General features: G+C 39.7%; 1 protein-coding gene across 2 annotated transcripts in view; it reads right to left on the bottom strand.

Moving 5' to 3' along the window:
• lrrk1 (leucine-rich repeat kinase 1) overlaps positions 1 to 19086 on the bottom strand; it is a 65255-nt gene that overhangs the window by 26886 nt on the left and 19283 nt on the right. Inside the window, exons 6-19 of one of the 2 annotated variants that reach the window (XM_046391259.1) lie at positions 16874 to 17010; positions 15819 to 16045; positions 15480 to 15607; positions 14979 to 15142; positions 14389 to 14526; positions 12365 to 12477; positions 11232 to 11302; positions 10211 to 10340; positions 8477 to 8589; positions 7385 to 7632; positions 4301 to 4465; positions 1614 to 1786; positions 1332 to 1452; positions 281 to 440 (exon numbers count right to left, since the gene is read on the bottom strand). In XM_046391259.1, the coding sequence (XP_046247215.1) occupies positions 281 to 440; positions 1332 to 1452; positions 1614 to 1786; positions 4301 to 4465; positions 7385 to 7632; positions 8477 to 8589; positions 10211 to 10340; positions 11232 to 11302; positions 12365 to 12477; positions 14389 to 14526; positions 14979 to 15142; positions 15480 to 15607; positions 15819 to 16045; positions 16874 to 17010 (2088 nt within the window). The remainder of the gene's footprint in view (positions 1 to 280; positions 441 to 1331; positions 1453 to 1613; positions 1787 to 4300; positions 4466 to 7384; positions 7633 to 8476; positions 8590 to 10210; positions 10341 to 11231; positions 11303 to 12364; positions 12478 to 14388; positions 14527 to 14978; positions 15143 to 15479; positions 15608 to 15818; positions 16046 to 16873; positions 17011 to 19086) is intronic. The other variant, XM_046391346.1, reaches the window with a different exon arrangement.

Genomic DNA, 19086 nt, shown 5'->3' with positions numbered 1-19086 from the left:
CCACGTTCATGATATGGGTGGAGTGTAGCCCTACTTTAATTCTTGCTTATATTGTAAACAAGGCTGTGCTGCTCTTTTATTGTTACATTTACTCATATTCTTTCACTGACTCACGATGCTTTGGCAATACTGTTGTTGTAACAGTAAAGCAAATCTGAACTGGACTGACAAGATCTCTCAAATAAACGTTTTAAATAACTCGCATAAACACTTTTGTGCAAGGAAATGATTCTAGGCTGCTGTCAGGATTTTCACATTCCAGGTGTTCTCTAGACATTACCAGTCTGCAGGTCCTCATAGTCTCTGATGTCACTTCCTGGGTTCTGCTCAACAATGCAGTCCAGCTGGGCTTCAGTTAGGTACTGGACCTCTCTCTCGGCATCTCGCCTCTGCTTCTCCGCTATCACTGCTTCCTGAAGTGTCAGGTAGCTTCTGGGGATCTGGAGGAAGAGACAAGAGTGAAAATTTGCCTGTGTTTCAGACTAACATCTTGGACATTATAAATACATGATCATTTTTGACAGGTTCATGATCTAAACTAGCAGTCTTTAGACCAAACAGGTCCAGGAGCTAACCTTAGAAGACCTGTTAATGATTCTTCAGTAGAGGTGTTTTCCTTGGTGTGATTGTCGGTTTCTCTTGTTATTTACTGTTATGTGATTATGATGTTTGAGCAGATGTTATACAAAAAGTAGATCTGACATAGACATTTACAATGTGATCAAATCAGGTGACAACACATGGTGCTCATCGATGAAAGATTACCCAGCCATTTCCATGGAGCAGTTTGTGTTTTTGAAACATTCTTATTCATGAAAATACATCACAGACTGTAACCTCCTGTTGGGCTATTTCTTGCAGCCATTGAAGTAACATTTATAGAATAATTATAAACTTCAATAAAACATTTTTGGAATTCAATGCATTTGAAGAATGTTTCCAACATACTTGTACAACGTGATTCATCAGATTAAAGGGGTTGATCTATTTTTTTAATAAATACAAACGCGCTGCACCACCTAACAGGATGGCACATGTAACGTGCTTTTCCCCGAGCGCAGAAAGCTGGACAGCAAACATTTTTCTGACGGCAGCGAAAAAGTTGTCTATGGACTGAAGCTGAATATTTTGTAAGATGAAAAAATTTTGACTTTTGGACGATCAGGGCTTAATGGAAGTGATTGGATCCATCCTACATAATGATGTTTTTGAAGATACAACAGGGAAATGTGCATGCAGTACTGTTTATATTCAGTAAGTAAATAGTTTGGCTGTGTTGTTCTATGTGAAACTTTCTCTGCACAGACACACAGTGTAGAGTGCCCACTCACCAGTCTGCCCAGCAGTTTACTGCCACAGGCTGAGCTGCTGCTGTCTTTCATGGAGAGAGCCACCTGGTAGATCAGCTTCTTCAGCCCATCCACACCCTCCAGGGTCTTACATGACACCTCGCTGAATACCAAGACACACATACTCACTTGAATACATTCTACAGAGTTTCTTAAGCTGATACTACTGATACTACCATAATTGGTATGAAGCATACACAAAAAATGCAGCTTCTTCTTATCAGTACAGGGTAACAAACAACAAAATGTAAAATGTATGCTTACTGCAGGCGTTTCCAGGTGATGTCAGGGTAGCCAGATGCTCGAGCCCCTGATGGGGATCGGCAAAGAGCCAGAATATGAGCTCTCAGTGTGGCCAGTCTCTCGGTGCGAAACTTAGTGTCGATGAGATCCAAATGAGTTCCCACAACCACTACAGCAGAGTTAGGAGCTCGTGCCTGCAGCACACAACACACAGGAACTAACATGTTATAAAATACACAGATTTGTAAATGGGCCAGTCAGCCTTACATCGAACTTCAGACACAAGGTGCATTAGCTCAATGAAAGCAGATTCTTGACCATGCAGACAGTTGCTTGACACTGTCCAGTCAGTGTTTTCCAATGTTTCACCTTTCCTCTGTTTCATTTACCGTGTCCTTTAATGAGTGGAATGAAAGTTTTGGTACTGCGTTTGTTAAATTGCTGGGTCAACCTGGGGGACACAGTGGGGAAAGGAGTACAGTGGCAGACAAGCTAAAGGACAGGAGGGGAGGAGGGGAGCTATGGGGCTAAACCAGTGACAGTGAATTTTAGAAGTGAAAGTTTGGCACTGAAAACACAACATGAACTGAAAGAGAAAACATGAAATTGATATCAAAATAAAATTAGATGATTTCTAATGTCTGTGTTTTATTTTTCAGATAGTTTAGATTTTGTTTTCAACTGCAAATTTTATTTTCTATGTCAAAGTTCCATCTCACTCTTCTGCAAATAAAGAGTTTTTGGTGAGGGGGAAAAATGAGGAAGAAAGACTGTACATCTGGTATCAGAGTAACACACCTGTATTTATGGGTATATGTACACATCTGTGAGTAATGCTGTGTGACACAGAGGCAGAGGTGAGCAAACACCCCCTGAGGAAATATGCTACATGAAGCAGGTTTCCTAATATAGAACAAGTCCAGCTCTGATTTCCAATGACACTTCTGACAGGACGTTATACATGTTTTTTATTTTTTTACCTTCCTCATGGGTGCAAAAGACAGAAATAAAGCTAGAATTTGCGATTCAGAATCACTTTATGTGCATCTTGCTGTTTTCACTTTTCAACGCAGTCTTGATGCACCTCTTATACCAGCTGTAGTTTATTTTTTGGTTTCCATTTCATTTGTGTGTGTTTTGGATGCATGGTGTGGCTTGATATCTTATTACTAAGCCTCAAGTTGACTCTTTAGGTTATTATTGAGTCTAATAACTGATAAATACAGGTCCTTATAGTAGCTTACAGATTAGGCTGGTCCAAAGCAGAAACTCTGGATTAGATTGGCATCAGGAGAGAAACTGACGGGATCACATCAAAACGAGATTACAGAACACAGGAAAACGTTACATCAGAGAAATTTTTTAACTGTGGTAAGCCTCTGACAGAAATCAAGGCGTGATAGATGTTGTAAACTAACCTCCCTAACGCAAGCGAAGGAGAGGCATTATTATGGAAGAGTTAGTGTTTGGGCTTCAATGAACCACTTCAGTGAAATGATGCGAGCAGTTTCAACATCTTGCACGTCATCATACTTCCATTAAATGACACCAGTGGGCCTGTGGTTGGTTTATGTGGTCTGACAACCAAGAGATTTTCCTTTAAATCACTCACTCCTCCCTCCTGCTGTAGACACAAACACCATCCCTTTGTCCAGCACCGACAACTTTCTGGTTCTCTGAGTTACTCCCATCACTTTTGACCCAATCACACTAAAGTACAGCTGGAACCAGGGCCCTGATTACAGAAACTTCAGTACAGAGTCTGAAAGCCTAGCACCAGCAACATTTAGGAATTCTTTTGTATTACAAGACCATGTTTCCTAACTGCATTTAGGGAAAAAAATCCTATCATATCTTAGGATAGGAGTTTAGCTAGCCTATTCGAGAATCACCTAACTGAAGAACGTCTTGCATTCAAAATAATTTCCCAAAATGGCAGCACCACTGCTGTTAGGTCTGTAAGGCAATGGCAATGAGGATGGTAGATGAAGAAAATACTATGAACATTGAAATAATATGACTGAAAGGCTATGTCACCACATGATCTGAGTAGCACACGTATGAGCGTGTACCCCATCGTGGACACCTAGGTGTGGCAAAACCCACAACTGCAGTAAAACCAGAAATATCAAGTTTAGTAATAATTATGATTACATTTACTAACGATAATTTTGGATAATGATATATGGTCATAGCGCAGTATTTTTGTATTCAATGCTTATGTTGTGCTTTGATGCTTTGGCAATAAATATCTTGCCAGAAAGGTTCTTTGAATTGAACTGGATTGAAGCGAAGCTACCGCCGGCACCCACTCGCCTCTCAAATTATAACTCTTGGAGAAGCCAACACCAACATTAACCTGCTAGTTTTTAGTTGCCTGACCAAGTTTTAATGGGTATGTATCCTCTCCTCCAGCAACATGATTAATCTCTCTGACTCATCAAAGCTAAAACCGAAAGCACATCTTCTCTTGTCCATTCCAGCAAGCTAGCTAACCAGTGACAACTGTTGTGAAGGACACAAGTCATGCGTACATCCAAAACACAGATACAGTACAGGAATGGCAGGACAAGAGCCAATTGAAGAACGGCGTTAGAATTTCTTAAAATAAGACATGAGGTCTGTGATTTTTTTCTGTAAGGAGGCCCCAGGTTTTCAGTGGGTCTGCATAAGTGCGTGTGTGTGTGCGTGTGTGTGCCAAATTTAACCTCTATATTGAGCAGCCATGTCTGCAGGTTGGCTACAGCTTCCTCTCCCAGAGCCAGGTTCCAGATCACCATGTACAAGGCCTTATCGGTGAAGAAACACTGGTTCACTGTGGACATGCTGGCTTGACCACCGATGTCCCACACGTTGAACGACACTGAATCTTTCTGTGTGGAAGAAGAAGACAAAAGCTGAGTCAGCTCTAAAAAAAGAGGGTGGAGAGTGAGTCATGATTAAAAAAAAACATTCAGGAGTGACTCCGTATTAGTAGAAAATATCTTAATGGATAATCATTGAGTGGATTCACTCAATGAGGCTCTTATAGTTTTTAAGTGTCAAATACACAGACTTCAAAGTGATTTTTTTTTTTTTTTACTGGAACTACTTCCTGATGAAAAGGTTATCTCTATGAAACTGGTGATAGTGTGTTTTGTCGATTATAAGAGGAAAAAACTGGCAAATACTGGGGAATTTTTGTATTTTCAACATTAACATTTAATTCAACTCCACTGTGTGTCTTCACTCTGTCTTATATTTGACATCACATCTGAAACCTGGATGAATAAAACCAGAACTATATGGCTTGGGAGGCACCATTAGAAGGAAAAGTTTTTAATGGATAACCAAAAACAGCTCATGCAGTTCCAGTTGGTCCTGCCAGTTCCGCATCAGTTTCTATCCTAAATGCAAACTATGCAGCGCATGTGGCCCAAGCACCACCTGGAGTTCCACATTTTTATTCATAATGCAGGTGATGACAATCTGAGTTTGTTTGGGTTTCATCTTCTAGCTGTGTTGTAGTGGAACAGATTCCTTATGTGTCCATACCTTGAATTCAAGTCATGAATGTGAGTGGAAATCACTAACACAACCTCTATGATATATGACAATGCCCTCTATCTGGTTCCACTCAATGTCCCAGTATAACAGAGGTGCACCCGGTGCAATTACCATAAGTATATTTGAAACAGAGCCCCAATGCACTGGGCAGGACCACTAAACTCTGATCTGCACCATGTGACCAGTATTTCCAAAGAGATCCACTTCTGCCAGACACACTGCCACAAAGGCAGCATGTCAGGCTGCAGACAGTGACACAGGAAGTGTAATTGTTCATGTTTTTACAAAAAAATCTGTTGATGATAAAAGATTAACTGACGTCACTAAAATCCTGCATGATGTTTTACAATGTAGAACAAGGGCAGCTCCAACGCAGCTTGCTGTGATGAAGGTGAAGAATGGAGAGCAAAACATCAAAGAGCTGCTGTTCAAGTCATTTGAATAATTCTGAAACTATTGCAAATGGCCTTAAAATAAGATTTTTGTCCATTCTTGCCTTAGTTAATAGATTTTTCAGTTATCGATGTATTTTTTGAGATAAAGGATCACACTTTATGATTTTTTAAAATGGAAACTACACAAAAACAGACCTTGAGGAGAAATGAACAAAAATTTAAAAAAAAAAAAAAAAGTGGAAAAAAAAAGATAGAAAAACTCTCCTAGACAGACACAAACCAAACATATGAACCATTTAACTGTGCTTTAAGCAACATCGTCTTACCAGCAATGGCTGACTCTTATTTCCCCTCAGGCGTGAGTCAGAAGCCCCTTTCAGACATGCAACTCATATCATGACAAATTCACATGTTGGTTCAATGTCTGAATAAGCACCCACGTCACTTTTAGTCATGTCTGTAATCTCACTAGGTCAGGCAAACCGGTAAGATTTCACTTCCAAAATACCACAAGTCTGAACTAAATGATGCTGGATTAAAGCTGCAGAGCAGCGCAGCGAAAAACACTGTGATAAATCCGCCACTTATTATCACAACTGTAATTTACAATACGTGCTCCACAAGGGGTCGGGGGAAGGGAAAAAGTGGATGAGTTTTAACATAACAAATCGTAACAAAAGTATTTATTATTCAGAATGTCGTCATATTGATATTGGATAACTTGGATATTTGCAGCGACTAATTAATGAGAAAAAACTTCAGTCTATATAATAACGTCACACCTGTACCACCCTCTCCAATTAGTATACGAAAGATATTATCTTAATGGTCATCTCTCATGCACAGTATCAGATTGACAAACTGGGAAACAATAAAAAAATGAGGTAACATAATGGTGAGTCTACGGTGAACTGATGAAAGTACTGAAATAATTATATATTTGCAGTAATGAAAACTGGATGTCAGTTGCCAATTTCCTAGAAACAGTGGTGCATGTTAAGTTACCGATAATGCAAATCGAACGTTTCCTACTGCTGCAGCTTCATATTAAAAGCATTTAACTGATGAAAACAAGCTGACTTTTATTATGAAGTAGTCGCAAGAAATGCAATGCAATTTTAAGTAAGTTTACTACTATAATTTGTCAAAACAGTCATTTGGCATTTTGTTGACAGCAGATGAGTTTGAAATATTGCAGGCAATAATGAAACATCTCCAACCCCTCAGCAATTTCTAACCAACTCCTGTCACCGTGCCCTGCTTTAGCAGATTTGTGCTGTGTGCAGCATAAAAAAATAATAGTGTTTCTTTTGCAGCCAACAGAATTCAGTGACCTGTAGCATTAAATCACATTTAGTGTTACTACCAGTGTTGCTGTGTCCAAACTGACCAGGATGGAAACCATTGAGATTTCCTGTTTTATGTCCCTCCTTATCTACAAGCACAAATACACTTTCTGTCCTTCAACTCGCATCACTGAATTTCATGTCAATGCCTGCAACAGATGTTGACACATCAGAAATCAGACCTCCTTGTAGTGCCCCAGGCCTGGGGAGTCTTAAGGATTCGTTCTCCAGGGACCATGAATGTCTGTTCAAAATTTCATAGCAATTGAACCAACTTCCCACAGTCTGGACCAAAGTGGTGGATCAGACAGTAGCAGCACTGTGCAATCTGTTTCACTGCTGAACTTGAAAGCAAAAAGCTAATCAAATTAAGCAGCCCTGATAGTGTGAAACATTCATTACTGGATGCTATACAGTTCTCTTTTCATCAGTATAGTATTATAAAAAACTGTTTTTATGGTTTAAATGGACCACGTAGTGTGCGACTTATGTGCACTGAACGTACACTACATGAACATGCTATTTGTGCTTTTCTCACGCTGTTTTTGCCTCCATTGGGTTTTTCCAGTTCCCAGGTGCAAGTGGAGATGCTACATTCTGTTGGAGTGAAGGGGGATGCCTTGCCAGTCTGTAGAACCTCCAATAGGGCTGTCTTCCCTTGCCTCGGCGGACCAATCACAAGCATTTTTAGCAGTTTAAAAGGCTCTGCCTTTCGAAGGTGTGCTCGGAGGAAAGCCAGGACAGACACAGGACCTAAAAACAAAGGCCAAGAATAGACATGAGTGAGAAACTCCAGACAGCTGCCCCCACTGCAACTAACAGATGAGACTCAAGAACTCTTTTCACTCCTTTATCTGACTGCCGTAATCACTCAAGTGTAAAGCACAGAAACTGTAAATGAAATAGTGGGTGGAGGCACAGTGATATCACCCATTGGTTTGTGGATGACAATTTTGAGTTTGGCTGTCAACATCAAAACATCTTTCTGGAGCAAGAGGAGACCTCATGATATGCTGTGGTGGCAGCTTATCAATCACAGCCTCATGCTAAAGCATACCCTGCTTTTCGGTCTAGTTTACTCTAAATGGGACCATAACTTACAAAACGAACATCCTCCTGAAAGCCCAGGTTAACCCAGGTTTAAACCCCAGGTCAGACAATTTTAGAGAATGTAGAGAATGTAGAGAAACAAATATGGATAGCAAAGTTGTTCTCTGGACTGTTTGTAAAACATGCTTCAGTTTACAGCCTGCAGTCTGCTGTTTAGCAGTTGCGCACACAGTTCATCATTAGCAGGGATCATTAGCAACCTTTCAGATGTGCTCACTTTCTGTTTGATCTTGAAACAAAGACAATCTGGATGAACCTGTCACAGTCTGACTGCTCAAGTTCTTCGACATGTTTCTTACTGCATGTTGGACGGCTTTTTGGGGATATCAACAAGGCCTCGGGTATTGATCTGGTACAGATCTAACTGATGGAAATTATGTCCTCAGCTACCAAAAGAGTTTTAGACTGTAAACCATACTTTTCTCAAGAAATCCTTTTCCATTAAAAAAATCATTTGAGGGTGTCTTTGAAGACATTTAGACAGTACCTTCTTTTCTTACTTCCTGGGGGACATTAGTAATGTTGAGGTCTTCAATGTCCAGCTGCCACAGGTTGGAGAGTTGACCGAGTTCTGCTGGAAGCTCACGGATTCCAGGATTACTGATTACCCAGAGCAGGTGAGAGAACACAGGTCAACCATTCACATATAAGACTGGAAATTCAAAGCTACCATCTACCATCCAAATGGCTCTGTCACTTTTGAGGAATGTAATAAGTATTCCTAATTTAATTAAATGGAACTATACCACCACTGAGAGCTCATCAAGGTTCCTAAACCTCATTTTAAGAACCAGTCAGTTGGAAATGTTGCAAAAGTCATTTCTGGCAGCAGCAGGATATTGTGAATCCATTACTTCCCAAACAATTCAATCATTCTGCATGGTGTGTGAGAGCAGAGCCATTTGCTGCTTGTATAAAACAGCTGCAAACAGCTGGAGCAGGAGAATGACCTCATACCAAGCAGTCGTTCCCAGAGACTGAATAGATTTGGGTTGTCGACCCAATCTTTTTACTTTACTTTACTTTACTGTTATTGTTCTTTTCAAAAGTCAGAGACTTTTTAATATTTGATTTTTTTACAGTGAAATAATGTTTGACAGTGTTATTCAGTGTGAAAAAAACAACCAAACCAACTATTTTGCCAAAGCAATATGCAATTTGATCAGCTTCTGACCCTCACAACTTATTTAATGATATTTATCTGATGATATGGTTGTTGTTTTGAACTGGTGTTGATGTGTAATCCAAATGCAATACTGTATATGGGAATACAGATTTGTGATTGATTTGTAAACAGCACAAGTGCTGAAAAAAGGCAGCATTTTGGTAACATAAATTTCAAATGCCCCACTGGGCATTATGGTCACATAAAAAAAACAATTTCCCGTGTCAGGATACATGCATAAAAGCAACATAAACGACTTAGTAAATACAGGTCTAACCAGCAATAACCATAATGTAGTCCAATTTGGGTCAAGGGTTAAGTAAAACAGCAAAAAGTTTCCTTTAGGGCCATTCATAAAAGACCTTTAAAGGTGTTCAAAGAAGGGAAAAGAGAATGAGAAAGCAGTTTTACCTGCTTTGAGTGCACCCTGGGGACATGGTTAAGGAGATCTAGTGCTACAGTAGCTGGTACGATAAAGTAAAAGGCTGGAGCTAGAAGTAGGTAGTAGTTTTCTAATACATTTAACTCGCATGCATGTAAAACACATCACTGCAATCTAATACAGACAGAAATGAGCTTTGAAATTTTTTATTTCTAGGCTCAAACGGAAAGCCTTTTTTTAAAATCGAAAAAAAGCCAGTTTTGGCATAAGTTTTAACAATTATCAATATATGCACATTACAAGCCACCTTTTCATCAAGCCACATGCAAAGTATTTATAAGAGCTCACTTTTATATACATGTACCTTCTAATGTCAAGACAGCAGAATCAGATACTTTATAGCAGGTCAAATTCATATATTTGGTCCTTTCAGAATTTAGGCCCAGTTTTCATTTTAACAGTGAAAGCTGAAACTGATTGAGAAGCATTCTACATAAGCTCGGTGGCTTGACTCACAAGAGTATCGTAAAAAATTGTATAAATAATTGTGTCATCAGCATACAAATGTAGCTTAGTAACATAATGGAATTACAGTATAATCTGACAAACTTAAAATCGGTGTCATCAGTGTGACAGACGAAAAACTGAGAGGGACAGAAGACAGAGGGACTCACTTGGAAAGGTAGAGCTCAGTGAGGCTGTGCAGACCACACAGTGACTGGGGAACACACTCCAGCTGGTTGTCATTCAAGAAAAGCACTTCCAGTGAATCCCGCAGAATCATGGGAAACTGTACAGGACAAACTACCCACAAAGAGGCGTGCAGAGGGTCACTACATGGATGCTTAAACACACACAGTAAGTCACTATGTACAGTTTATTAGAAAGTAACTAAAACTGGAACTCTGTTCTGGACTGTGTTTGGCTATGTCTGTGCCAAATATTTCCAGTGAAGAAAAATAAGTAAGCAGCAACTTCCACAAAATTAGATTCTTGGCAAGAAGTGATCTCTCTGGAACAACAAGTAAAATATTATGTAATATTAATACAAATTAATAAACTGCATAATTTCCATTATACCAGAGCCATGCTGGATTTACAGGACATCAATCAGTCCTAGTGGGATCTTATGGCTGTTCAGTGAACTCAGCAATAAAGATGATATGTTACTAGATCTAGTGGAGTGAAAACGATAGTTGGTTGTGCTTACATTCTTGCACGTATTTCCATTTTCTATGTCACACGTGATGAATTAAAGCTTGTGAGGTTGATTGTCCTCCCAGGTCATGTTTCTAACAAGCTCCATATATCAGCAGGTTAGTTTAAGGTACAGGGTCAGAGATGGCTCAGTTCAAATGGAACGTTGTAAGTGATTTGGTTGTCTGTAGAAGTGAAGGGAAGGGAGCAGGAGCGAATAGGACCCCTTTAGATGAACATGGTTAATGAGATAGGAAAAGAAAAAAAAAAAGGTTTGAATCCCTTTTATGGACTCAACTCACCTTGTACACCTATGTTTCACTTGCCGAACTGGACAATGACACAATGCATTCCACTTGCCTGAGCACAGAGTTTACTTTCCTCGGGCAAGTGTTGATGTCAAGACCTGAGCAGGTCATGCTTGTATGTAGAGCAGATTTACCTGCTCTACATACAGGTAAATTCAGCAGTCTGATTCAGTATGTAGAGCAGATTTACCTGGATCTGGATCTCTTCTGTGCCATGTAGTCAGGAAGGCCAGCCTCCTGGATTTGGGACCCTCCTCTGTTCTAAAAAACAATTTAAAATAACAATTTAATTCAAGTACACATGCATTAAAAAAAAAAATACATCTATAAATTGTGGTGACAGTGTGCTGTATGAGTTTTAGCTTAATATGATGGAGTTGTCCAGAAATATATATAAACATGCCAATTCAGTATGAAAGATGATAGTAAGAAATAGTAAAAATGAAGTATTGGTCAAGCTTTAGTTCAAATAGCTGGTTCCTTTAAGGACTTGGCTCCAATTCAATAAAATACCTGAGTTCTCTCAGTTCTGAGGCTAACATATCTTATATCCACTCTTTTATCTCTTCTTGCTCTTTTTTCTTTTAGCAAAGATCATTCATGTTTTAGCTTCTCACTTGTATCTTGTGTTGACCATAACTTTTGCGGTTTGAAATAACAAACTTTAATGCTATTACAACAACTTGTCACCAAAGACAAAATGAAGCGTTCGAAAGCTATAATCTAGGAGTCAATGTGCTCTCTGCAGCTGGTGTCTGAATTCAGCCCACGCCTGTTCAAGGACAAGAATCTCTGCTTAAACCACTATACACACCGTACTGATATTGTAAGACTATCAGCTTAACAGTTATGACTCAGGACCTAAAGTGGTTTATGAAGCATAAGGCAGCAAAGTCAACACACTCCAGCTGCTTTTTCAGTGTATACATATGCTGCTTTAAAGAACATTTCATGTCTTCTACTGATAGTCTCATTTTTAGCTGACCACATTTATTGGGCTACAGATTAAAACAGTAGGGCTTTTGCCCAGTCCCCTAACAAGACACAATAACAGATCTAAAGTGAGCCTTTGAATAGCAGCTAATTGACCCTTCAGTGACTCCAACCTTGGACTTTCCTCGAAGCTGACTGGCAGACGAGCTGTCGTGTGAGTTCCAACTACGCAAGGTTTCTTCACAAATAACATTTATTATTACTCCATGGAGAATGGCAGCGTAGTTCACCAACAGCTGACTCCAGCAGTGTGTACACACACACATGCACATATGCACACACACACACACACACACACACACAAGGAACTGTGCATCTGTGTGGACCTACTTGCCCAGCTGGTTCCTGGAAAGATCGAGGGTCCTGAGCTTAGAGCATTTCCACTTATTGGGGGCTGGGAGTGTCGCAATGTGATTCCCACACAATCTCAAGGAGACCAGTGCCTGATGAGGGGGTGAGTGGGAGGAGGGGTGAGATACTGTAAACCACACATTCACGTTTTCCTTACAGGGAATACACACAGCCGATTGTCTCATTAATCAGCTATCCTTGCAACTGATGTGCAGATACCTCACAACAAATTAAATTAAATCACAATAATTTTTTTTTTGCTCATTAGAAAAAAGAAAAACACGCCAAGAGGAGGTGTGTTGTAACATCTTTACTTTTACCTTCATTTTCCCTGGATTCCTTCTTCTTCGTTGGTTCCACATTGAGTTACATAACAAATGTGGATAAGTTTGCAAAGAAAGAAAAACTTGCTAGACTAAACTTTCTGCTGCACCATAGGCATGGAGAACTTAAAGTCAACCACTGAGAACACACTCGCATCACTGAAGATCTTAATTACAAATAAGTCAGAACAATTTATCTCAAATCTGTTTCACCCTTTTCTGTGAGGTTTGTTCGTCTGAATGTTCCAAGGCAGATTCAGCAAACTCTCTGAACTACATTAACTTAACTTGTAAATTTCTCATTTTGGCTTAATGAATGAAACGGTTCGCGATACCATGAGATCACTGACATAAGTAATCCCTTTGCTAAACCTGTTAGATAAGGCAACCTGTTCCACTCCACTTTCAGACAAGGTTTATTCACACGCAGAGGAAGCTCACACTGTGGAGCTTCGAGTCTGGCTGTTCACCAGATGAAAACATTCAGCACTGCCAGCAGTGGTGTTAGGCCAAACGACAAAACATTTGCAAATATTTTGAACACTGTCAACCCAGGAATGGTTTGGCATGAAGCTGATGGCCTGAAAATGGGAGGCAGTGAGGAGACGCGACAGTCATGGATGTGGATGATGTCACGTTTTAAGATGGGAGTGTTTTCCTGGACGGCGACTTGTGTAAAGGTGCAGCTGTTTGAGTGTCACATTTTGTCAAACAACACCTTAGCTGTACATAATGCCTATAAAAACAAAAAACCCTCCATCCTCTCAGTAAACTTTCAGCAATCATAAACCACACCACTAATGACCAGAATATATTTGTCACTTGTTTTAGAATCTGAATTAGGTAAAATCACTTTGTGAATTCAATCTTGAATCAAACAAACATTTTTTCACCATGGATATGGTTTACATATCAAAAAAAATTGGTGAAGACAAATTCACTGAATGCACCCTTATGTGCCACATCAGAACTAATCTGTGTTTCTTGTAGGAGTTTCACTGCTGGATAATTTTACCTTTCTGTTAATTCTTTTTAAATGTGATTTTGCATCTCTCTCTACTTGTGCTGTTGCACTCATTCACTTAATATGTACAAAATCCTTATTAGGCTTGCAGTTCTATTGAAGAGCTCCACAGTCCATTCCCAAATGTTTCCATCATTAGTGCTGGCAAAGTGAGTCAAACAGTTTTGACTTTTACTTGTAAACTGTCTGCTGGTGCTTCTGAACTGCAAAGCAAGAACGGGGAGTCAAACAGGGAGCCAAATACACAGCAGCAGCGCCATCTGGAGGCTAGTTAACAGATAACACATACACAAGAGGGAATGAGTGTGTTTGTACGTTTCTTACAATAGAATGCAATGATTTGCAAATACGTTTTAACTTACATTCAACTAAATTCAGTGCAAAGCCAATATATTTAATGTTAAAAACGTAATTGTTTTTTGCGAATATAAGAAATGTTGTAAAACTGATGACAAATGACTGAGCCTTTTAAGGATGTTCCTTTCATACCCAATCATGGCACCATCACTTTTCACCACTGAAGCAAGTAGTTTTACTGCAATGCACAACTTTCCAAGTTTTTTTGTTGCTCCTGTCCAACTAGTGTGAAACATGTTGCTGCATGTTGTCTTTGTACTGCCCACGGCACCCATAAAGATCCAGATGATGGTTCCTACCTCCAGCTCAAAGATATATGAGGGCAGCTCATTCAGGCTGTTGTCAGAGAAGTCCACCTCCTGCAGCTGAGTCCTCCAGAAGATGGAGATAGTGTTTGGAAGACTTTGGATAACATTGGACGAAGCTTTGCATAGCCTCTGCAGGAGAAAGATTAATATGTGGAAACAGTCACTTTAATTCAGTGGCTTGTTAGAAAACAACATGGACATTTTGTTCCAGTAAAAGCCCCCATATGTAGAAAGTAATCTACAGCCGTTACTTCATGAGATTAATTGCGTAAGTAAATAATGACTTATATCTCTTACTATAATCAAATGCAGGGAAAAAAAAAAAACAAAACAAGTCAACAGACCAAAAATACATTAGTTTGGATCTCAATACTTGTCTCAATGCAATTTTTCCATTATGACGTAACACTGATAAATTAATTCAGGAGGACAATAAATCAGTTGCAATGGTATCATACTTACATATGTAAAATTAATACAATTGAATTGAAATATGCCATCAAATAAATTCTATACACTAATACCCAGAATTTCAAAGTTTTAAATTGAAATTTAAAACTGCTCTAAGCTTAGTTTCTTACCAGTGGACAGGCCCAGGGGTCAGGGAAGGTGCTCAGCTTGTTTTTGCACACATTGAGGACTTTCAGAGATTTCAAACAGTGCATGACTGCTGTGGGCAGACTGGTCAGACTGTTATCAGACACATCCAGCTCCTCCAGCTTACGCAGACCGATCCAGTTAGTAGCTGATGAATTATTAAAGAACACGACCAAAGAGTAAATCTGACCTGTACAAACGAGTGAGTGACTGAGACACAGCTTCAGACATGCAAGTTTGCATGATTTACACACGCTAGCTGATTTTTAAAGCTAATCCGTCCCTCTATATGCATTTCAGGATGTGTTTTCGTCCAGTTGCATTCTGACACACCTAGTACAGCCATCATCTTCGGCTGGCTATTCACCGTTGCAACCATTTCGGAATTACCAAGACTGATTTAATATATTCTTTAAATCCATATTTCATTTTTTTCCTACATACTGTCCATTGAATAGTTAGGTGTGAGCTGTGTTGGAACATACTAGGTGGGATGTCGAACAGGATGGTGAGCTGGTTCTTGGCAGCAGAAAGCTTCTGGATGCGGGTCAGATGGAGAAGTCCAAGTGGCAAACTGGTGAGCTGGTTCTGAGAGAGATTTACCTGCTGCAACCTGAAAACGCAATATCAAAGGGAAGTGTCAAAAACAGTTGTTTCTGTTAAAAATCCATCATTTCTATCAGGTTGAACTCCCAGTAAGCAACCAGTGGGGTATTAATGTCTTCACAGTTACATGACAAATGTAACTAACTGGAGGACACAATCATATCAGAGATGGAGGACACTGACTAGCTGCTGAAAATATATTTGTCTCAGCTGTGTACCTGGAGCAGATGACCTCCTGGGAAGTTTGAGCAGCTGGTAGCTCTTTGAGCAAGTTATTAGAAAGATCTAAAGACTGCAGATGGATGAGACCCCAGGGCGCCACAGAGGGCAGAGCAGTCAGGCTGTTGGACGACAGATCCAGGTGGGTGATACGTGATGAGACGTCCATGAACCAATCCAGCTCCAGCCAAGGCAACTGCAGACCACCCCAACATATACTGACAGCCTGCACGCACACACATGCACACACACACACACACAGACACAGAGAGAGAGAGAGAGAGAGAGAGAGAGAGAGAGAGAGAGAGAGAGAGAGAGAGAGAGAGAGAGAGAGAGAGAATGATACAATGAAGAGGGCTGAGAACAACACAGCTTCACCCAGGACTATCTTGAAAAACTTTGACTGCAACTGAGCTACAGGAACTACGATGTAACGCTTAACTAACTTTCTGTTACAGTTGGCCAAAAACCCCAAATTTCGTCAACAATGTTTACAGCAGGAAGTACAGTTAGATAACAGCCTCATTTTAAAAGGTGTAGCAGTGCTAAAGGTCCAGTGTGAAGACGTTATGGTGAATTTACTGGCAGAAATGGAAAGTAATATTCCTAATTATACTTTCATAATTATGTTTCTCAAACCATCAGCAAGCAATTAATAAGCACAGAAGGTCCCCTCAAAAAAGTAACATTAAAAGTAAAGTTTATACGGCTTTGCTCAACCTTTGTTCCACGTCATGTTTCATGTTTTCTGTGAATTGCACACTACAGCCCCTCTCATGTCTTATAGTGGTTTTCATCACATTCAGGATCTGATACAGAACTTAAACTTCTTTATTAATATTTTTTACTTCATTTGAACATTATCAGGTTTTTGTTCTGTCGTTTTCTGTTCAGCCTGAACAAAACCTAAAAACTAATCCAAAATCACACTCACCTCGACTGTAAAAACAGGTCACACTGACCCTTGCTCAGATGCATGAAGCTATTGGCACGAAAATAACCTGAGATAAAACAGACTTTGGGTGTAATCAATTTATGTTTTCTGAGCACAGACCTCCTCTCCTCCTGTGGTGGAGGTTTCCTGTAGTCTGAGTCTGAGGAGGTGTTTGCTGAAGGCTGGGTGATCCATCAGGGTGTATGAGGAGAATCCTGCTCCATTCTGCAGCAGGAAGCGAGCTATCTCCTCATTACCTGCAACACAAAAACACACTACTCACTCTACTACTCCACCACTCACTCTGTTCACAGTACCAGCCGTACCGCTCCAGCACTTAGCCAATACATAACTTTACATGTTTCTTAACTCTTCTTCTCTCTTACAGTTGTTCACTATTTGAATGTTTCATTGTGCTAAGGTGTTTTAATTCGTCATTTGAAGCTTGGTGCTGTCATTAATGCACCTTAATTCAGATTCTTCTGAGGGTAACCTTGTGCTGAATCATCAGTGGATGTTTATATTTCTGTTTGTTTTCACTTAATTTCACGCATTTTGTTGTGAAGGTGCTTGTTTGGTTCCCCTGCTTAGTTATTGGAGTCATTCTCTTCAGATCAGCAGAATCATACACAGTCAAGTGTGTACAGAAATATCTGAGCTTTTCAAGGTGTTGTAAATAACCACAGATTTGTTTGTCCATGTAGTGATGTACCGTGTTATGTTAACGCACACTACAAGTGTAAATCAGCCTTTCTGCTCTGCCAGAACCTGCATATTGCTTACACTGTTTGGATTATTTGACAGTCTGTCACATACTGCTCACACTGAATGGAAGTATGATTTTGTCCTTTGCCAATTCCAGTTTATTCCCAAAAAACAACTGCAGAAAGAAAGGAGACAGAAAGGACGTCCTTGTAAACTTCTACAGTGAACAGAATTTTTGAAGAAAAAAATAAGAGCATGGAGCCTCAGACAGCTGCAAGAAGTAGACAGCAGTCTGTTCTGCAGTAAAGTTCAGTTTTATATCACGCCAATCTCACACAAGACTACAGTTTAAACCACAACATGTAAAATACTCAGATGACAGTAAGACAACTTCACTACAGTTTATCACAGATCTTTTGACAGCAGCTATGACCATGACAAACAACTCATGAACTCTATCAAGGTACTTCAAATCATTTTACCACAATGTGTCAAAAACTGTGCTCCTTGTTAAAAGTCAGAAGTCCAACCAAGTCAAAAGTCCATCACTAATAAATGCCTTATAACTCCAGGAACTGCTAACAGCTATTAATACTTAATGGCGTCAATTTGCCCAAATGCAAACAAGTATATGTTAAAAAACAAGGCTCATGCTGTAGTCCACAGCTAACAGACAAACACCAGGAGCATTATGTATGTATAAGTGCACTTATACAGCCGGCTCTATGACCAACCCAATGTGTATTGTTGACATCTGCCTGTCATTCCTCTGTGTACCGACTATGGGCGGGGTGGGTCTCCCCACAGGCCGAAATTGAACTGATAGGATAGTGATTCTCAACATCACATAAAAAAAAGAATACATGAATGTTACAGCAGTTCATTATAATTTTCATTACTATAATTTTCTTATAACTTGTGAAATGTTAAAATCATATTGAGGTGGTAGCAAAAAGTGAAACTAAACAGTTGAGATTTTGTTTTACTTGTCTTTTTAGTAATGTCATTCTCATGTTGTTAACTGCTTTCCTGCCTGTACAACATCCATTGCACGTCTGCCCGTCCTGGGTGAGGGATCCCTCCTCTGTTGCTCACCCTGAGGTTTCTTCCATTTTTTCCTGTTAAAGGTTTTTCTGGGAGTTTTTCCTTAGTCGATGTGAGGGTCGAAGGGCAGAGGATGTTGCTGATGTTATGTTAAGCCCTTTGAGACAAACTGCTTGTAAAAATGGGCTATACAAATAAAGTTGACTTGACTTGACTTGACCTGTTTACATCACGCAAAGAGTCCAAACTGTGGGAATTTAAGTTCCAAAACTGAGAGCAAGATTATCCTTGAAACAGAAATAAGCCAAAAACAATAACTGGATTGAGAAAATGAATATTAATATTAATTTTATATATAAACAAACATTTTCATGTTGCACTATGCTGCGGTTTTAATCCAAGTGGGTCTTTGAAGTGTGAAAACCCCTAAAACAGAACATCAGCAGAACTGCAGTGTCTGTAGTGAGGCGTGGTGATCAGTAAATTCACTCTCAGTCACATCACGGTTCTTATCACTCAAAACAACTGGAAATACTCCCCCTCAAGAAATCATATTTTAATGGATGGTGCAATGAGTGGACACT

This window comes from Scatophagus argus, chromosome 1 (assembly GCF_020382885.2).
Source record: "Scatophagus argus isolate fScaArg1 chromosome 1, fScaArg1.pri, whole genome shotgun sequence".
Classification (NCBI taxonomy): Eukaryota; Metazoa; Chordata; class Actinopteri; family Scatophagidae; genus Scatophagus; species Scatophagus argus.
The sequence above is the reverse complement of the archived record's forward strand: the minus strand, read 5'-3'. Positions and strand labels throughout refer to the sequence as shown.